The sequence below is a fragment of the Enoplosus armatus genome, chromosome 7 (genome assembly GCF_043641665.1).
Source record: "Enoplosus armatus isolate fEnoArm2 chromosome 7, fEnoArm2.hap1, whole genome shotgun sequence".
Lineage (NCBI taxonomy): Eukaryota > Metazoa > Chordata > Actinopteri > Centrarchiformes > Enoplosidae > Enoplosus > Enoplosus armatus.
This window is the reverse complement of record NC_092186.1, coordinates 16,573,346-16,591,548: the sequence shown is the minus strand read 5'-3', so window position 1 is coordinate 16,591,548 and position 18,203 is coordinate 16,573,346. Positions and strand designations below refer to the sequence as shown.

The 18,203-nt window shown below is 40.6% G+C and overlaps 1 protein-coding gene across 1 annotated transcript in view; it reads right to left on the bottom strand.

The window, feature by feature from the left end:
- Window positions 1–18,203, bottom strand: part of atp13a3 (ATPase 13A3) — a 29,392-nt gene that overhangs the window by 6,171 nt on the left and 5,018 nt on the right. Inside the window, exons 2-21 of the mRNA XM_070908488.1 lie at window positions 16,250–16,330; window positions 11,147–11,233; window positions 10,878–11,051; window positions 9,258–9,491; window positions 9,033–9,103; window positions 8,720–8,803; window positions 8,315–8,384; window positions 6,758–6,892; window positions 6,114–6,186; window positions 5,157–5,288; window positions 4,791–4,973; window positions 4,056–4,213; window positions 2,883–3,071; window positions 2,653–2,714; window positions 1,889–2,039; window positions 1,535–1,654; window positions 1,215–1,232; window positions 854–1,007; window positions 459–579; window positions 68–192 (exon numbers count right to left, since the gene is read on the bottom strand). Coding sequence (XP_070764589.1) covers window positions 68–192; window positions 459–579; window positions 854–1,007; window positions 1,215–1,232; window positions 1,535–1,654; window positions 1,889–2,039; window positions 2,653–2,714; window positions 2,883–3,071; window positions 4,056–4,213; window positions 4,791–4,973; window positions 5,157–5,288; window positions 6,114–6,186; window positions 6,758–6,892; window positions 8,315–8,384; window positions 8,720–8,803; window positions 9,033–9,103; window positions 9,258–9,491; window positions 10,878–11,051; window positions 11,147–11,197 — 2,305 coding nt within the window. The 5' untranslated portion in view covers window positions 11,198–11,233; window positions 16,250–16,330. The remainder of the gene's footprint in view (window positions 1–67; window positions 193–458; window positions 580–853; window positions 1,008–1,214; window positions 1,233–1,534; window positions 1,655–1,888; window positions 2,040–2,652; window positions 2,715–2,882; window positions 3,072–4,055; window positions 4,214–4,790; window positions 4,974–5,156; window positions 5,289–6,113; window positions 6,187–6,757; window positions 6,893–8,314; window positions 8,385–8,719; window positions 8,804–9,032; window positions 9,104–9,257; window positions 9,492–10,877; window positions 11,052–11,146; window positions 11,234–16,249; window positions 16,331–18,203) is intronic.

The following is an 18,203-nucleotide window of genomic DNA, read 5'->3' as shown; positions in this document are numbered from 1 at the left end:
GAGGCCTGTGTGTGTGTGTGTGTGCGTGTGCGTGTGTGTGTGTGTGCGTATGCGTGCACAGTCTCACCAGTAACCATGACAGTGCGGATGTGTGCTCGGTGCAGGTCCTGCAGCACCCCTGGGGTTTCTGCCTTGAGTTTGTTCTGCATGATGATCAGACCCAGGAACTCCATGTTTGCCTCTACATGATCCCTAAAATACAATATACATTTGTACGTATGTGCCAAAATACCTAAAATACAAGGGGGACTCACATAAATTTGCTACCAGTAATTTACTTTTATTTTCAACATTTTGAGAACACAAGGGTTATTTGACTAGACAGACTAGAGGAGTGCTGGCGTGACAGTGTGAAGTAGCATGCTAAAAAAGCATCAGTAATCCTCAGATTGAGGTTATCTGGATATGTTTAAAATGAAGGTCAAAAGCACCAATATCAACAATATACAGTATGCTACCTGCTGATGTTCTGGACTTTGTGCCAGGTGAGTTTGGATTCAAGTCGTCGATGAGCCAGAGCTATGACCCTGAAACCCTGCTTGGTGTAGCCCTCCAAAACCTCTGCAAAGCTTTCTGGCACTGCAAAGAGACAGAGAGACATTGAAGAAATAAGTAACGTCAGAGAGAGACAGAGACAGCAAGAAGAAGACAGATCAAATTTCTGTGGCTTGTTAGCTCAGGTCAGGGGTCAGAGGCTACCTACTGGAATTTGCAAGCACTTGTTTGTCATATCAAAAAACAAGGGAACAATTTTGGGGGTTACAGTATCCATCCAGCCAATATATCATGCATAATAACAATATTTTCCAATGCTGTTCACCCCGATAGCAGTTACAGTAATAAGACACCTCACCTGTCTCTTTCTTGCAGAGACTAGCCACCACCTCTGGCGCTCCCTTCACATAGGCATCCATACGTTTCTCCCCCAACAGACGAGCCACCACACTCATCCTCTGGAGTGCTGAGGAAAAAGGAAACTGGCGCACGATACCGATCTCATACGCCGACTGTACATGCACACCCCACACAGACACAAGAATAACAGCTTTTATTATTTATGTCAAGGAGATGATGAAAACTAAAAACAAAATGTCCATCTGCTGTAATGAAAAGGGTTAGGGCCAACATTAGTAATACAAGGCCGCTATTTATGCTCAGTTTTACTGCTCTTTAAAAGATTTGATGAGAACATTTTCAAAAAGAAAGCTACTTACCGAGAGTTCATACAGTTCCTAAAACAAGAAAAAGAGCAGAGTGGGATGAGTCTGTGCGAAACAAACAAACATTCAGAGTAAAAATAATGTTGCTGTGATTGTTGTGTCTAATTATGTTACATGAACAATAAAATACTAGTTTTAATTACAGCCAATATACTGTGGATTTAGGCATCTTAAATCAACTTGTATAAGGCTGACTCGTGAAGTCTCGAGACCACACTACAGCTGTAATATTTCATTAATATCATTAGATTGATAGATCTGTATATATTTCAAAGTTTATGTTTGCATTGATAAGCTACTGTTATTGTTCATACCATGTCCTGCTCTGGTAATGCGGCAGGCTCTGGGGGCAACAGCTGTTTTGGGGGTTGGACCACAGTGGGCATGATACGGTTGTGAAGAGATGTTTCCTCCTCAGTGGCCTCCTCCAGTATCTGGGCAGACAAAGTTTTGAGAGAAAATAAAGCTCAGAAAAATAGAACAAGATATCAAGAATGAGTAAACACAATTGACATAATAAATATCTTTCTCTTTCGTCACACACTGGCCTACACATACAATGGATTACAAGTGGCTATTTGTCCCCACACACCTTTTTAAGGGTGGTCTGACTAATCTGTGCTGCCCTGACCAGCATTATGCTTTTGGATAGACACAGAACAACTCACCCATCCTGTAGCCTCAAACATTTTGAGGTCCAGTGGGTCTCCAGAAAGTTGGCCCTCTATTTTGGTAAGAGAGTGGCAGGTGGCCATACAAGCCACAAACTGGGACTTGACAAGACTTTCCTTGTAGGCATTTTCCTCTGACAAGTGGAAACTGGAGAGGCGTGAGAAAAAGAAGGTGGACGAAGAAAGAAAGACACAATTTACTGAGATATATAAATGGAAACGAGATTACTTATTTTAATGATGTGAAAAATATATTTCATGATGTGAATGAAGACTAGTATAGTAACAGCGCATGATGATGGATATATTTATACCATTAATTCATGCTTCTAAGCATCAGAACCACACAATAAATAACTATTAGTCTAAATTTTGGGAAATAAATAATCCCAATATTCCTGCACATTACAATATCTGACGAAAAACTGTAAGAATTACTGTGCAACCCAACACAACACATTTCCTAAGTGTTTTTTGTGTGTGGATGTGTTCAGGTATCTAAATAATTTAACACAATCATCCCCTTGCTCCGTGACATTTCAGCTTTTAAAAGGGATTTGAAATGAGGGAAATGAGACCTTCAGAAAAAGATATTCATTATATTCCATATCCTTTCTACCAGGTAATCAGCAAAGCAATACCACCTCTGCAACGGCTAAAGGAAGACAAAGACTTGAGATTTTTCAGGCTTATTTGGGATGCTGCCAAAATGCATTGAAACAGTGGTAGTTCCATGTTTGACAAATAGTTAACCAGCTTACCTGCCATTCTCAACCCTCTGGACTCCCCATAAATCTAATCCATCTTCGGTCAGAGTTCCAGTCTGTAAGTAGAAAGAGCAAAAGTAGAATTTAACTGACTTTGAATGAATCAAATCAAATAGAATGAAATACATCTTTACAGCAGTAGTTTCAAGGTGTGTACTTTCTTGCTAGCCTACAGACAATGGAGTAAGAGCAAAAACAACAGTCATACGACAACTAGTACTCACCTTGTCAAAGCAGACCAGATTGATTTGCCCGCAGATATTGATCCTCTGTGGGCTGATGCAGAAAATGCCAATGTGTTTGAGGCGTCGCTGGGCATACACAATTCCAGCTGTCATGGCAGCTGGCAGCGCCGGTGGCACAGTGATGGTGATGATGTCCAGGGACTCAATGATGATGGTCTTAGCTGGCACCTGGGTCAGGCAAAAAGGAAAAAGTCAGGAAACCTTTGCATTTTTGATAATCACTTGTCTCTACCACCTCTCCAGCTATAAATCAGCACTCCTAAACCTGGTAAGGATTCACAGTTCACCCACACTCATTTGTTGAAGAGGCTGCTAAAATCCAGGTTTTGGAATCGAATATGTGGCGTTTTCCAATATAAGCTGTCAAGAGTCCCTCTAGAACTGAACAGTGTGGAACTGTTAAGTCTCTCTGAGGAATGTTTCGCCTCTGATTGTTCATGTTAACAACAAATCCAAAGCAAGGACCCAAAATGGCTGATCCTCTAAGTCTGACACTAATCCTACAACAACCCTATAATCATACAACAAGCGTTACAGAGAAGGGAAAACTAATGTCTCAAACAGTTCATGTTCTGCAGCACACAGTAATTCAGAAATGTATTACCAAGCTGTTTGTTGGTGGAAAAACCTTTGCACAATGCTGCACCAAGGTAAGGAAGGGCTGAAAACACCAGTCAGTGAGTATCAGACTGACGAGAAAGACGACTCCTCAAGTAGGCTGATGTGCAATTCTTTGCTAATATGTCATCAAAAAAAACGTAATTAACTAATGGAGCTCCCTAGTGGGCAAACATGTCTTTTGTTAAATTTTTGAGCTTCAGCCACAGTGAGCTGGTCAACAGTCAACAAATGGAACTGTGCTTGTACTGGCCAGCTCACAAGTGTGTCTATGTGCAACTATATGACTAAGTTCTGCTGTGATACAGTGATACAAGCCAATACAGAATGTTATAGATTATGTTTTTTTTTTTTTTTATTGTACATTAACAGAAAGACCGAGCCAGTGAATGCTCCATGGGACAGTATAAGATTAGATTTTCTTACAGTTACAGTGCACTCTCATTTTCACCCCCCTTTACTTCTAAAACTCTGAATGTAACTCAAAAGCAGAACATTGCATTCGTTTAATCTGCTCGTCACCTCCTAGATTACCTTGTTCATTATGCTGAGGACGATGGAGTAGACAAAGCCAATTCCAGCCACAGCCACCAGACACAACAAGAAGAGGTAGGCATCACGGTACAGTTTGAAGTCGGTGGGTTTTGGGTAAAGAATGGAGCGCACCAGCTGGCCTTTGGCTGTGCCGAAACCTGTGTGAAGAAGTTTGGGTGAAATGTTTTTCAATATTTGATCTTAACACTGCATACAGACAGGGGCTCAGGTCTCTGAACTGTGATGAACAAGGACGAAAGTGTGACAGAAATCTTCTAGCAATGGCTCAAATGTGTATTTGACACATATTTGGTGCAGGTATTATGTTGGCTTCCTGAATGAAAGGGATATTTCTAACCTCTGAAACGCTGCATTACTCTTGTAATGAGCAGCAGGAGAATCTGTGAGTTATGCGTCTTTAGACCAGTTAGACTCTAGACGAGTACGTCTTTTCATTGTTAGTCTGAAGAAAACCCTCATATTTCCATCAACTTTATGGAAATAGCATCTCCAGCAAGAGACTTAAGTATGTACACATGGGGTCAGCATATATGGGATTAATCAGAGATGCAATTCCCATGAAGTGAGTAGTGTCTCAATATATAAAATCACGTTTGAATATCTCAGTTTTAGTACCAAAGTTTCTACACAAAGCATTGAAGAACAGTACACCCATTTACATATCCTCCAATTTTTAACACTTTTAAATACAAATCCACAGACACACACAGCTACCTGTGCGGACCACCACAGCCTTGACCAGTTCTCCTGTGTAGAAGCGGGTCTGGATGACGTTGGTGCCACAGAAGAGTGTGTGTCTCTTATGCTCCTCTGTGTTGTAGGCACTGTCAGCCTCCTCCCCGCTCTCCCCTGGCACTGGGTTTGGGAGGTTGGTCTTTGTCACAGGAACGCTCTCACCTGATGGGGGGAGGGGGTAGACTGATATTAGGACTGGCTGCTGCGAGATTTACAGGAAGAGCATTTGGCTGTTTGGAGTCTCCTGTGGTCGGTTGTTAAGTTTATCTACAGATATATCAAATACTCCAACAGTCTCACACTGTGACTGTTATCAGACTTCAATTTTCAGATTTCGGCTCTAACCTGTGAGCATGCTTTCATTGACGATGCAGGTGCCGCTGACCAGCACGGCGTCACATGGCATGATGGTCCCATTGCTGGGGATGATCATCACATCACCGGGCACCAGATCAGTAGACAAAGTCTCTTCGATTTCTGGGTGTTATGGAGGAAAGGAGAAGGTAAATGTGTGCATTAAATACATACAGGTGGAGAGCGGTGTGGGTAACAAAGTAGAAGATAGAAAATGATGAGTGTGGAGAAAGGTGAAAAGTGTGTAAATGAGCCGACAGTAGCAGATGGTGGATGGGGTGAGGGGAGGTGAGAAAGGAGATATTTTGTGTGTCAGAGCCCCAGAGTCTTGTTCAGCATATCTCTCATTACTCACGCCTCTCTAGGCAACAGGAAAAAAGCTGAGGCATCACAAGCAAGGGTCAGTGCAGTAGATGAATGCATAAACAAAAATATAAGTGGTGTACAAACTTCCACAGCAATGTTTGTAACTGATTCTGAACATTAGTTTTTTTTTTTTTTTCTGTTGGCCAACTCAGGGAATTCATTTTAATTTGCATCAGCTGTCAGCTGACACCTGATGATGCTTATGCATCACCCCTGCAGACACAATCACCTATTTTAAAAGGCATGCAGACATTCAGATGCATGTGCAGAACCATTAAGGAGTGCTTTTAACTGTATACATATGCTATGCCCACTGTCTAACATACACACTCTCTCTCTCTCACTCTCTCTCTAAGTCTGGATTGTCCCACCCCAGCAGCCATCTGGAGGACAGCCAAAGCAGGGTGACTGTGTAACTGAGTGTGGCCCAAAAAAAAAAGTCTAGTGTAAGGTTTGGTTTGGAAAGCACTCTTCAGAAAAGCATGAAACTGAACAGAATACATGCTGTGTACTACTATTAAACTGACTCTACAGAGGGCATATGCCAAAAAAAAAGACACAAAAAAAAAAGAATTGACAAACCATTGTTGGCTCGGCATACGGACACACGGACAATACTGTGAGCTGCCACCATGTCGTGAAGCATGACGTATTGCTGGAAAAAAAGAACAAAGAAAACAGATGGAATAACAGCTTCTTGATTGCCATAACCTCCTGTGTGACTGCGAGGGTGTTTTCGTCTGAGTTCGTGAACTATGAAGCCAGGGGCAGCAGACCATGTGCAGATGAGCCAGAATGTGCTTCGACCTTCACACTAACATAACGTAGTGTGAAGTTACAGTAGTGTGTGTATGTAACGGGGGGGGGATCCCACAACTGTCTGAGCAGCAGATATGACAATTTAAGATAATATAAGATATGATAAGATAGAACTTTATTCATCCCAAGGGAAACTGTTGTGCAGCAGTACAAAGTAGGAAAGAGTGCAAATATTAAATATAAAAATATCAATGAGGTACAAATCTATAATATACACAATGCCAAAAATATAAACAGGTTAATGGTAAGGATCCTAAAATATAAACTGGTAAACAGTTAGGATCATTATTGGTGGGTTGCATATAGACATGTATGAGAAGTGACATTTAACCAGGTCTTGCCATAGCTATGTAGTCAGATAAATGGCTCTGGATTGATAAAGAGTCCCAACATTTTTCGGAGCTCACCTTTTTGATGGTGTACAGAGAGGTAGCTATGGATATGACCGACATGAAAACAATGGCCACAGCATAGTAGTAATACTCATCGGCACTCCACAGGATCACACTGAAGAGCTGGAAGATGTAGAAAGGGTTGAGGACCTGCAAGAGGAGACACAGAGAGACATTAGTAAGGCACATGCAGAGGTGAGAGCATGAAGATACAACTACAATGAATCTAAAAACAGAGATGTCTACTAGAGGACATAACCAAGACACTACCAAGACGTATTTATTTATGTAGGTTGAGATACTGCCGTTACATTTTGTACACATGCTTTAGTAGTGTTTAAGGTGTAAGGGAATGAGATACCACAAGTAAACTAAGTTTTAAATAAAATGTGCCAATGAGGCAGTGTGGGACTTGGTACACATGTCCATTGGGTAATCTTACCCAAGTTGTTTGAATGTGAGTGGTGACCCACATTACTGTGTTTGTCTGCAGGGTGCATTAGTGTCGTATTTACCCACACACAGTACTCCTCTTGTAGAAATATAGAAAGTAGATATCCCAAATAGTTTTCTTTAACAAGTATACACATAAATGGACTCTATATATACTAGCTGAGAGAGAGTAAAAATTAGATTAAGTTGAAAATGTAACATAAACCTGGTAAAAAGAGTAATAATAAGGATAATGTAGTCTCAGAGGAACAGGTGTGCCCTTAAGTACATTAAGTACACGAGTAGCTGGTTGCTAATATAGAACCTGTTTGTAGTTCAAGTGACTAATGCCTTGCAGAAATAACATTTATCATATAAATGTGTCTTTCTTGAGGCATTTCTACAGTAAACACAGCGTTGGTTTGACATGTTTGCTATTGTCTCTACACCCTTTAGGCATGCTGCCTCTTGGAAGTAGAGCTGCAACTAACAACTATTTTTCATTAAAATTAATTAAAAAGATTATTTTCTCAATCAATCGATTAATCATTTGGTATATAAAATGTAAAATATATAAAATTGTGAAAATTGCCATCCTAATTTAAGCTCAAATTGAAATATTCCAACAGCTTGTTTTGTCCGACGAGCAGCTCAAAAGATATTCAGTTTATATTCGTAGAAGAAAAAACAGCAAAAATTCTTATTTGAGAAGCTGGGATGAGTTATTTTTTTGGCTTTGTTAATTACAAATGACTTAAACAATCATGTGATTATCAAAATGGTTGCAGATTCATTTTCTGTTGATCAACTAATCGAATTATTGACTTATCATTTCAGCGCTACTTGGAAGCCCATTATGAAACATGCAAAAGTGGCAGCCAATATCACAAAAAGTCATCACTTAAAATGACTAAATGTGAAATGAAATAATTGAATAAAGGGCATGTACTGATTGTTTGTATCCTTCACAAATAATCAATATTTCTTCCAAAGCTAGTACAAATTGGTAGCATACAATCAGAGATCTACACATTTTAAACAGTGTGTATGAGTCGTAACATCATTTTATAATTTCATAATTCATATTTGGCATATGAAACCTGCAAAAACAGTGGGATGAGCATATAAGGCGGGCCCTACCTCTTTGATAAGCAGCTTGAAAACAGAAGGCACTTTCACTGCAATTTCATTCACTCCGAAGAACAGTCTCCTGACAAGAGATGAGAGGCATTCATGAGTTAAGTGTGAACTAGACCTTCATATCTCAACACACACACACACAAACATACACAGTATATAGCAGAGACACACATAAATGTACCATTAAAAGGTTAAGGGTATGCAGGGTTTCATTCTAAACAATATTAATAGATTATTTCAAAGATTAATCTCTCCGTTTTGCTGAAGGGCTTTTAATCATTGAAATTATCTGGGCTCTGTACAGAATAAATTGTCATTTTAACATGTCCGACTTCCCCTGGCCCCCTCCTCCTGTCTGGCTGTCTAAAATTGTGCGACCTATCCTTCAGACAGGTACGATGTTACCTGTACTCCTGCTGGTTCCTGGTCAGGCCTGCACTGTGCTCCAAGTGGAGGGTGGAGCAGCTGACCTGTAGATCCTCCAGGCCACTATAGGGTTAAAATAGGTCAAAGCAGGGGACAAAGTCGACGCTTTTAATTAGAGTGCCAGCAATACAAGTCTAATGTTTAATGTAAATGCAGAGGCTTTTTTACAGCTCTTTATGACTTAACAAACAGGGCTGCTGTGTATTACTGTACACATACTGCTGTAAGGGAAAGTGCAAACTTGTATAAAAATAGCCCATAAAATGTCTGTAGATAATCAAAGAATGCTTACGTTAAAACTTCAAAGTTCTGCAACTCGTCGTTCCAATAATACTTTGTGCTATGGAAGGTAAAATAGCGAATCTGAGGGAAAAAGAATGGGGGACGAGCAGAGGGAAGAAGCAAAATTACCTTAGACTTTTATTTGACCCATGGCAGCCGGTTTATGGTTGCCATTGTTGGTGTGTGTGTGTGTGTGTGTGTGTAAGTACAGCATATTACGGAGACGGGCCCCTACCTGTGTGGGCTGGTAGTCGGCAAATCTTCTGATGAGCTCCTGAGCGGGGCTGCCATCGGAGGGGTGGGGGGTATGTCCGTTGGCCAGAGGGGGGGAGGCAGGGGAGGAGAAGGGGCAGGTGGGAGAGGATGGGGAGGAGGGGGAGGTGGTCTGGGTCTCCAGGCTGTGGAAGGGGTTGCTCCCTGGGGCCAGCATCACTCGCACCCTGGCCAGGAACCAGCGCCGGAACTCATCCTAGTCAAACAAATACACACACAGTTGTAGGACAGGACTTTTAAGGGCCTTCATTAATAAACCATTACTAACTAATCTTAACACTTATTCTGCTGTCTATAGTAAATTTCTGTCAAGGCAGCCTGTCTAAAAAGCTTTATGAGGCCAGACATAGTCTTGCTTGGCAGGTGTTATTTTCACACCCCACCTAATCCTAACTCTAACCTTAACCCTAAACCAAATTCCTATTTCTGAACAAGCCTCCTTAAAAAGTGAGCAGTAGCATAATGTTTACACTTGAAGGTTGTTCCTATCGCTTTAACTTTCATGAGGCCATTTAAAATTCAATCAACACCCACAATCAGACATTTGGATTCATACACTGATGGTCAAGCATGAATGCAAACACAGGCACACAGAGAGAGGAATGCAGACACACATGGACAAGCATACAAACACAAAAGCACACGTGAACGTTATGAACACACTGTTGGACACATGGTAAATTATCTGCGCATTCCTGCTGGTGTGACTGTCCGTAGGAATCAGCCAGGCTCAGTGTATTTACTGTTGCTACTATAATACATCAGTTGTACTCACTCACAGCTTTAAAACCACATGAGCTTGAGGTTTATATCTCTCGTATAACCCATATGCTGAGCTGTGCCTGACAGCGTTTGGACTTGACTCTCCTGTGGCAAACTGGTTTGAAAAAATAAAGAACCCTATGTTTCTAAAAAAACACAAACTGTATCAAATGACAACTGTATGATTTCAATTGATTGTTTAAAAGTAACATAAAAATGTAATTATGCTTGGCAGATGTCTGATAATGCACTATTTAGACAGTCGAAACAGGCCTGCAAATTAAGTTATATAAAATAATCTAAATTGCACCATCCAGCATGCTCTTACATCGGGAAACACCTTAACCTTTGTGTCTTTTATACTAGTGACAGTGGATGGTAAATGGCATGGATGGATGGAAACATCTACTTTAAACAATTTAAATAGTTTAAATGTAAATATAAAACCTCAGTGCTTAGCTTGCTACATGGGCTGCAACTAACAATTATTTTCATTATAGATTCATTTCATAGATTATTTTCTCAATTAATTGTTTAGTCTACAAAATGTAAAATATTATGAAAAGGTCTCTAAGCCCACTGTGATGTCTTCAATTAGCTTGTTTTGTCAAGCTAACAGTCCAAAACCTAATTGTATTCAATTTACTTTCATATTTGACAAAGCAGGTAATCCTCACAATTGAGAAGCTGAAGCGAGAGAATCTTTGGCCTTTTTGCTTGAAAAATGTCTGAAATGCTTAATCGATATCCAAGTAGTTTCGGACTCATTTTCTGTTGATCGACTGATCGATTAATCCTTACAGCTCTACTTGCAACCTACCGTGGAGCGCAGCAAAACCACTTCGGCATCACGGGCTGTGGTACGGGTGCAGGTGGATTTGACGCACCACTCTGGCATCCAGTAGAGCAGCAGGAGGAGGAAGCCCCCTGTACACAGCACCCCGAGGCCCACCAGGGCCAGCCGCCAACGACACAGACGGTAGCCCTGCAGCTCCTAAAGCGTGGAAGGAGAAAAGGGGGTGCAGTCTGATAAGTTGAAAAGCAAGAATTCTGACATTGGCACTGACATAAAATGAAAAAGAGGCATACCATCTCCTCCTCTTCCCCTTTGTTGAGGACCTTTAGGTCTTCCTTCTCCATGCTGCAGAACAGTTTGCCAAGCCCCTCCCTTAATCACTGCAAACACAACAGACAAAATGTCAGGGTGAACAGTGTGGAAAAACATTTCAGCTCCACAACAGGGTCAGACACCCCAGGCTTGGTCACAAGATGCTTTCTAGGGATATGATGCAAAAGAGCATTGTGGGGAGAATGCTGTGTATTTGTCATCAACACATTTATCACATCTATATTAGCTTCCTCCATTTTATAATGATGCAAAATAACCTGAAAATAGAAAAACTCAGATCATCATTCACTGTTTTTATTTTATACAGTTAACTCCGTATTTCTGTGGTTACAAAATCAGTCATTCAATTCACATAACTTCAAAGTTGGGGTTTATAAAGTGAAAGGATAGGGAACCATTACTGTGCAGCCAATTAACTTTTAATCTGGTATCAAAATCTAGCGGTACAGTGATGCTGCAGAACCAAAGAGCTAACTGGTAACCCTGGAAATCGGATTAGCCAGCCTTGCTCCCCCCCAAACACATCACTGGCAAAGTATTATTGGAACGACGAGTTGCAGAACTTTGAAGTTTTAACGTAAGCATTCTTTGATTATCTACAGACATTTTATGGGCTATTTTTATACAAGTTTGCACTTTCCCTTACAGCAGTATGTGTACAGTAATACACAGCAGCCCTGTTTGTTAAGTCATAAAGAGCTGTAAAAAAGCCTCTGCATTTACATTAAACATTAGACTTGTATTGCTGGCACTCTAATTAAAAGTGTCGACTTTGTCCCCTGCTTTGACCTATTTTAACCCTATAGTGGCCTGGAGGATCTACAGGTCAGCTGCTCCACCCTCCACTTGGAGCACAGTGCAGGCCTGACCAGGAACCAGCAGGAGTACAGGTAACATCGTACCTGTCTGAAGGATAGGTCGCACAATTTTAGACAGCCAGACAGGAGGAGGGTACTCAGGCTTGCTGGCCAGATCATTCTACTGTGTGAGTTACAGTTGCTAGTGTGGCCAGGGGAAGTCGGACATGTTAAAATGACAATTTATTCTGTACAGAGCCCAGATAATTTCAATGATTAAAAGCCCCTCAGCAAAACGGAGAGACTAATCTTTGAAATAATCTATTAATATTGTTTAGAATGAAACCCTGCATACCCTTAACCTTTTAATGGTACATTTATGTGTGTCTCTGCTATATACTGTGTATGTTTGTGTGTGTGTGTTGAGATATGAAGGTCTAGTTCACACTTAACTCATGAATGCCTCTCATCTCTTGTCAGGAGACTGTTCTTCGGAGTGAATGAAATTGCAGTGAAAGTGCCTTCTGTTTTCAAGCTGCTTATCAAAGAGGTAGGGCCCGCCTTATATGCTCATCCCACTGTTTTTGCAGGTTTCATATGCCAAATATGAATTATGAAATTATAAAATGATGTTACGACTCACACACACTGTTTAAAATGTGTAGATCTCTGATTGTATGCTACCAATTTGTACTAGCTTTGGAAGAAATATTGATTATTTGTGAAGGATACAAACAATCAGTACATGCCCTTTATTCAATTATTTCATTTCACATTTAGTCATTTTAAGTGATGACTTTTTGTGAAATTGGCTGCCACTTTTGCATGTTTCATAATGGGCTTCCAAGTAGCGCTGAAATGATAAGTCAATAATTCGATTAGTTGATCAACAGAAAATGAATCTGCAACCATTTTGATAATCACATGATTGTTTAAGTCATTTGTAATTAACAAAGCCAAAAAAATAACTCATCCCAGCTTCTCAAATAAGAATTTTTGCTGTTTTTTCTTCTACGAATATAAACTGAATATCTTTTGAGCTGCTCGTCGGACAAAACAAGCTGTTGGAATATTTCAATTTGAGTTTAAATTAGGATGGCAATTTTTCACAATTTTATATATTTTACATTTTATATACCAAATGATTAATCGATTGATTGAGAAAATAATCTTTTTAATTTTTTATTTAGGTAACACTAAACACTAACACACTGGAACGATCTAAACATAAGACTGCATTAATTCAAGTAACCAAAGCAACTGTGATTTCTTTCTTTCTTTTTGTGCCTATTTCAGGATACAGACCAAATAAAGATCTGAACAAACAAGTTCTCATCATTCATCATTTACTCATCAATTCAATATTAAGAGACTTAACTGACATGATACTTCAATAATATATTTGAATTTGAAGATGGCAGACATGAGCAAGATCAATTTTGTAGTGTTTGGCATAGTACATAGTGGCTAAATTGTGATGGATTAACATAGGGATTCATTTGAACTGGGTCCTTTGGGTGCACTGGGGGCACTATGAAGGCATGATGTCCTGGCAAAGGAGGTGCCTTGACGGTGCAGGTAAGTGGCACGTAGTGGACAGTGAGTGGTGCAATGGAGAGGCAACAGATGAAGAAGACTGTGACAGACTTGGAAACAAATTATGTATAAGATTATAACAATGATTCTCAACTAATTTGATATGCTAGATTGGTGTCACCATTCAATATATTTTCAATACGGCTGAGGCGACCTGTGCTGTTGCTTCTTCAGCAGTGTTCTTCTAATTCACCTCACCGTTTGGTTGACAGGTCAGTCATCAGTGCCTTCTGGGAGCACCTGGGCACACTCGGTGTTCCCAGCCTATAAAATCCAGGCTCTGATGCTCTCTCTCTCCCCCTGCAGGCACTCCTCAGGTTATGTGGCAGCGTTAGTTCCCCCTCAGTCCCCTTGCATTGAACACCCCACACTATGGGTGTACACATCCCATGCATTTTGATGTTATGTATACAATTCAGTTACGTTTGTTAAATAAATTACTTTTGTCTAAGCTTTGAAACTGTGTCTCCTACTTTGTCATGGCCTTAGGAGCCAGGTTGCAACAACAGAAAAGATATGGGATTGTCTAAGCCTTACAATTCCATAATCAATGTATTTGACAACTTCAGAAAAAGTACAATAATTCAGGTTTGAGTTTGGCCTAATCCATTTAAAGTGGCTTCTCAGCAGTATACAGGATAAATCACAAATCACAGGCAGTGTTTTATTGTAAACAAGTGAATGATACTGCAATGCATCCAACCAATTTTACTCAACCTTAGGCATATCAAACTTTTCCAATGTTACTTATATCTACGTGAATAACAAACTGACGACTTCTACCCTATACAGGACTTTTGAAACAAGTACATGAGGCAGTACACACTGAGGAAATATTCAATAACACATGAAGTTGAGTGAGGAACAGGGTGAGCAGGGATCAAAATGTTTTTCTCAACTCTGGCAAATCCTATTTAACCCAACGTGAACTCTTGAACTCTCTGTGGGAAAAGATCTCTAACGAAGGAAGATACTACCGTCTGTGGACACAGAGTGCAGGAACACTAACAGAGGTCAGCAGTTCATTGGAGCACATGGGACACGCTCCAACTACAAGAATGCAACGCACTTCCCAGGCAGCTGCTTGACCCCAGAACACCTGAGATTATCTCTTAAGAGTGTCATCACACCCACACCCAGACCAACTGGGTCATCAGATATGTGTGTTACCCAATATCAAGCTCGTCCCTCTTTCCTCCTCTCAGTTGTCCCTGAGGACTAGCAAGCTGGCAAGGAAGGCACACTGTCACTTTATGAGAGTGTGTGCGTGTGTGTGTGTGTGTGTGTGAGTGTGTGTGTGTGTGTGCGCGTGAATTCTGCATTGATATTGATAGAGAGGGGCATCTAGGTAAAAGATGAACAGGCCCTTGGAAATACCAGTTAGGCTGCAAACAATCTGTCTATGTGGCTAAAAGCAGAATCAGCCTCCAGCTGGTTACTTTTTGTTGCTCATGCATTGTATTGAGTTACAGAGAGAAAAAGTGAAGCTGAATGTGTGTGGAGTCAAACTGGGTAAGTAGTATGGCAGAGAGGTTAATTAGGCTACTGGCTTCAAGGTCAGGAGTTGGTAATCAATTAGTCAATCAGGTACACTCAGGATTTCACTGGGGCCTCTGGGGGACCTGGAAACAGACATGCCTTTGGCAGGGCATGTTCTTACACATACACAAACAAAACAAATTACAAAAAGCATGTGAAGTGACACAAACACAGGCAGGGTTAGAACACTCAGGAGCGCTGGCATGGTGCATCAGGGCACGGTGCGTCAGGGCACGGTGACCATAGGGCCACTCAGCTACTGCCCCCACTACCCGACAACGCCCACTGATCCTGTATCACAGCCCCCCACACTCAGATTTTATCTGCCAGCTGCACCCGGGTGGACTTTTTCTCTGGCATACCGCGGGATATTTTGCTTAGGACCAAGCCCTTCCTAGTATTTTACAATAGCAGTCCCCGGGCCGGCGCTGGGCAGTGGGTGCAGCACAACAAGAACATTCCCTCCCAAATCTCTGCTGAAACCAGTGCATCATGGACACACTCTTTTACAAGATTGCTGTCCTGGCATGGGGACTCACAGAGAACAACACACCAATGAAAACAGCACCCAAAAAGGATTTAAAAAGGCATCAGGCTTATGTGGTTACTGTGACCAGTGATTGTTACACAGTCTGTTATGTTGGAATCATCTGGTTAGATAACAAAGGGCTGTAACCTCAGAAAACATACAGGGTTCCTTAATTACAGGCTCCAAACAGACAAGAGGCCAAAGTTGAAACTTGGTGGCTGAGAAGCCAGTCATGTTAACCCTGTTTATGACTCAAGTACCAATATGTTACATGTTAACTCAGTGAAGTTACACTTTCATTTAAGTGAACTTGGATAGGGAAATTAAATAAACCAACTGTGTTAGGTTTGAGGTGCTGCAAAATTTACTTCACAATGCTAGTCTGATTAATACAATGTCTGTGAACACTTTTGGGAATAAAAGAAAATTGGCTCAAACTCAGTAAGAGACTTAGAGATTGGAGAAGCTTCTGAGCAATTTTATGAATGTCCCACTGGGTCACACTGAAGCTGTTGCACATGCACATTTCAACAATGTCTGTAATTTAGTCAGTAAGGAACATTCACTCACTAAATGTTTGTAGTTGATTGGTGTGCTCCTACCTTGAGAGCCAGGGACACGATGCCCCTGGCAGTCCTCCTCCCCGCAATTAGCTTGCTCTCTCACCACACCAACCTGGAACCCTGGGGGGGACAAAAAAAAAATAAATGCACAATACAAACTAATTAAAAATTCAGGTCTTTCCACTAAATTGACTATGATAAACTGGAGGTTAACTGTGAGAGAGACTTTCATAAAACAGTAACATATAGGAAAAACAATAATGGTTAATGTGTACTGAGCTGTAGTAGAATTTTCTCAAACCTAGTAGTAATATAAAAGCACATGCCAAGGTGTTCACTGGTGTGCATTTTTAGATATATTCATCTTATGTATGTATTTGGCAAGTACAGGATAGGACCCCCTTGTAAATCTGAACTTTCAGAGGAAGTCTAAAGCACATCATCTTGCCGAATCCATATTTAAATCATCCTGTTCCCACAAGCACCGGTGGACTTCTGTTGTTGCTAATCTTGTCCCATGCTGACCCTGCTCATTTTACTCGTCATTCCCAGTAATTATTTCCCACAGTGACTTAAGAACCTGGGTACTGTCAGTGTCAACATGATGAGCAATGCTTTGAGCAAATAATCATGACCTCATGCTGAAATATCTGCAGTATATGAAAGAACTGTCAGGTGGTTCCTCCTGACTCTCATCCACTCACGAGGCTCGGCGTTCCTGTCCCATCAAAATCTCACACCTTTTCCCCTCTAGAAACAGTAATGAAAACAACAACAACAACAACAACAACAACAACAACAACAACAACAGAGTCATGCCTCCTGTTGTTAATACGAGGATGACCGGAGAAACCAGTGTTTTTACTGAAGAACAGAGGACCCTGGTAGGGCCTCTAAGAGTCAGAATGACTTCAGAGATATTTATAGATTCCTCCAGCCCAGCCTAAAGCCACATTGTTGTCGCTCATTTGATTAGTCTGCTATTGTATTAATAAGCAAAGCTGGCTTGGGGGAAAAAAAACACTCGAGGCAGCTGTTGATCTTTTTTCAAACTACAAGATTAAACATGACAACCATCAGTGTTCCTGGAAAAAAAGTGTATCAAACTACCACAGAGGTAGAAACATGAACAGCTATTTGAGTCCAAAAGCAGATCTGGTTCTACAAGCAAGCACAGCTTTTACACAACTCAATGGCACAGAAATAATTATCATAATATATGACTGTGCTGTGAGCTCTCTGACTCTCCAAATCCTAACCCAAAAATTAATATGTCAACAGAAGCACTGTTTGTACAACTATGGGACTAGGGCTACAACTAACAATTATTTTCTTCACGGTTTAATCTGCTGCTTATTTTTTTATCAATCAATACATTATTTGGTCTATAAAAGGTTAGAAACATTGAACAATATCTCAAAAACCCAAGGTGTCATCTCCAAATTGCTTGTTTTGTCAGTACTCCAAAATCCAGAGATATTTAGTTTAGTGTCACACAAGAAAAAGAAAAGCAGCAAATGCTCTCATTTGAGAAGGTAGATCTGGAAAATGTTTGGCAACTTTACTTGAAAATGACAAATGATTAATAGATTATCATATAGTCATCGATATCTGTTGATCAACTCATCTGTAAAACTACTTGTTGTTTCAGCTCTGTGGGACTTAATTCAAAATGTCACATTGTGTCTTTAGAGTTTAGTTTAGTCTTAAAAAGCTCACAGTCATGCATCACCCTATGTCAACAGTGGCATACGCCTACAGTCATAAGTCCTGTGCTTGCATGATATGAGGATGAACAACGTGTCTCAATCTCATCATTTGCCAAATATCATCTGTATAAAGTTTTTTAGCTTTTGATTGAGGCTGCTCAGACACTTTACATATCTTTTACAAGAACTAGAAGAAATAAATAACTCCAGGATACTAAGACTAGACATATTCTCCTTTCCCTTTCTATCCTGTTCTTCAACACATAGACAAAAAGGAAAAAGTG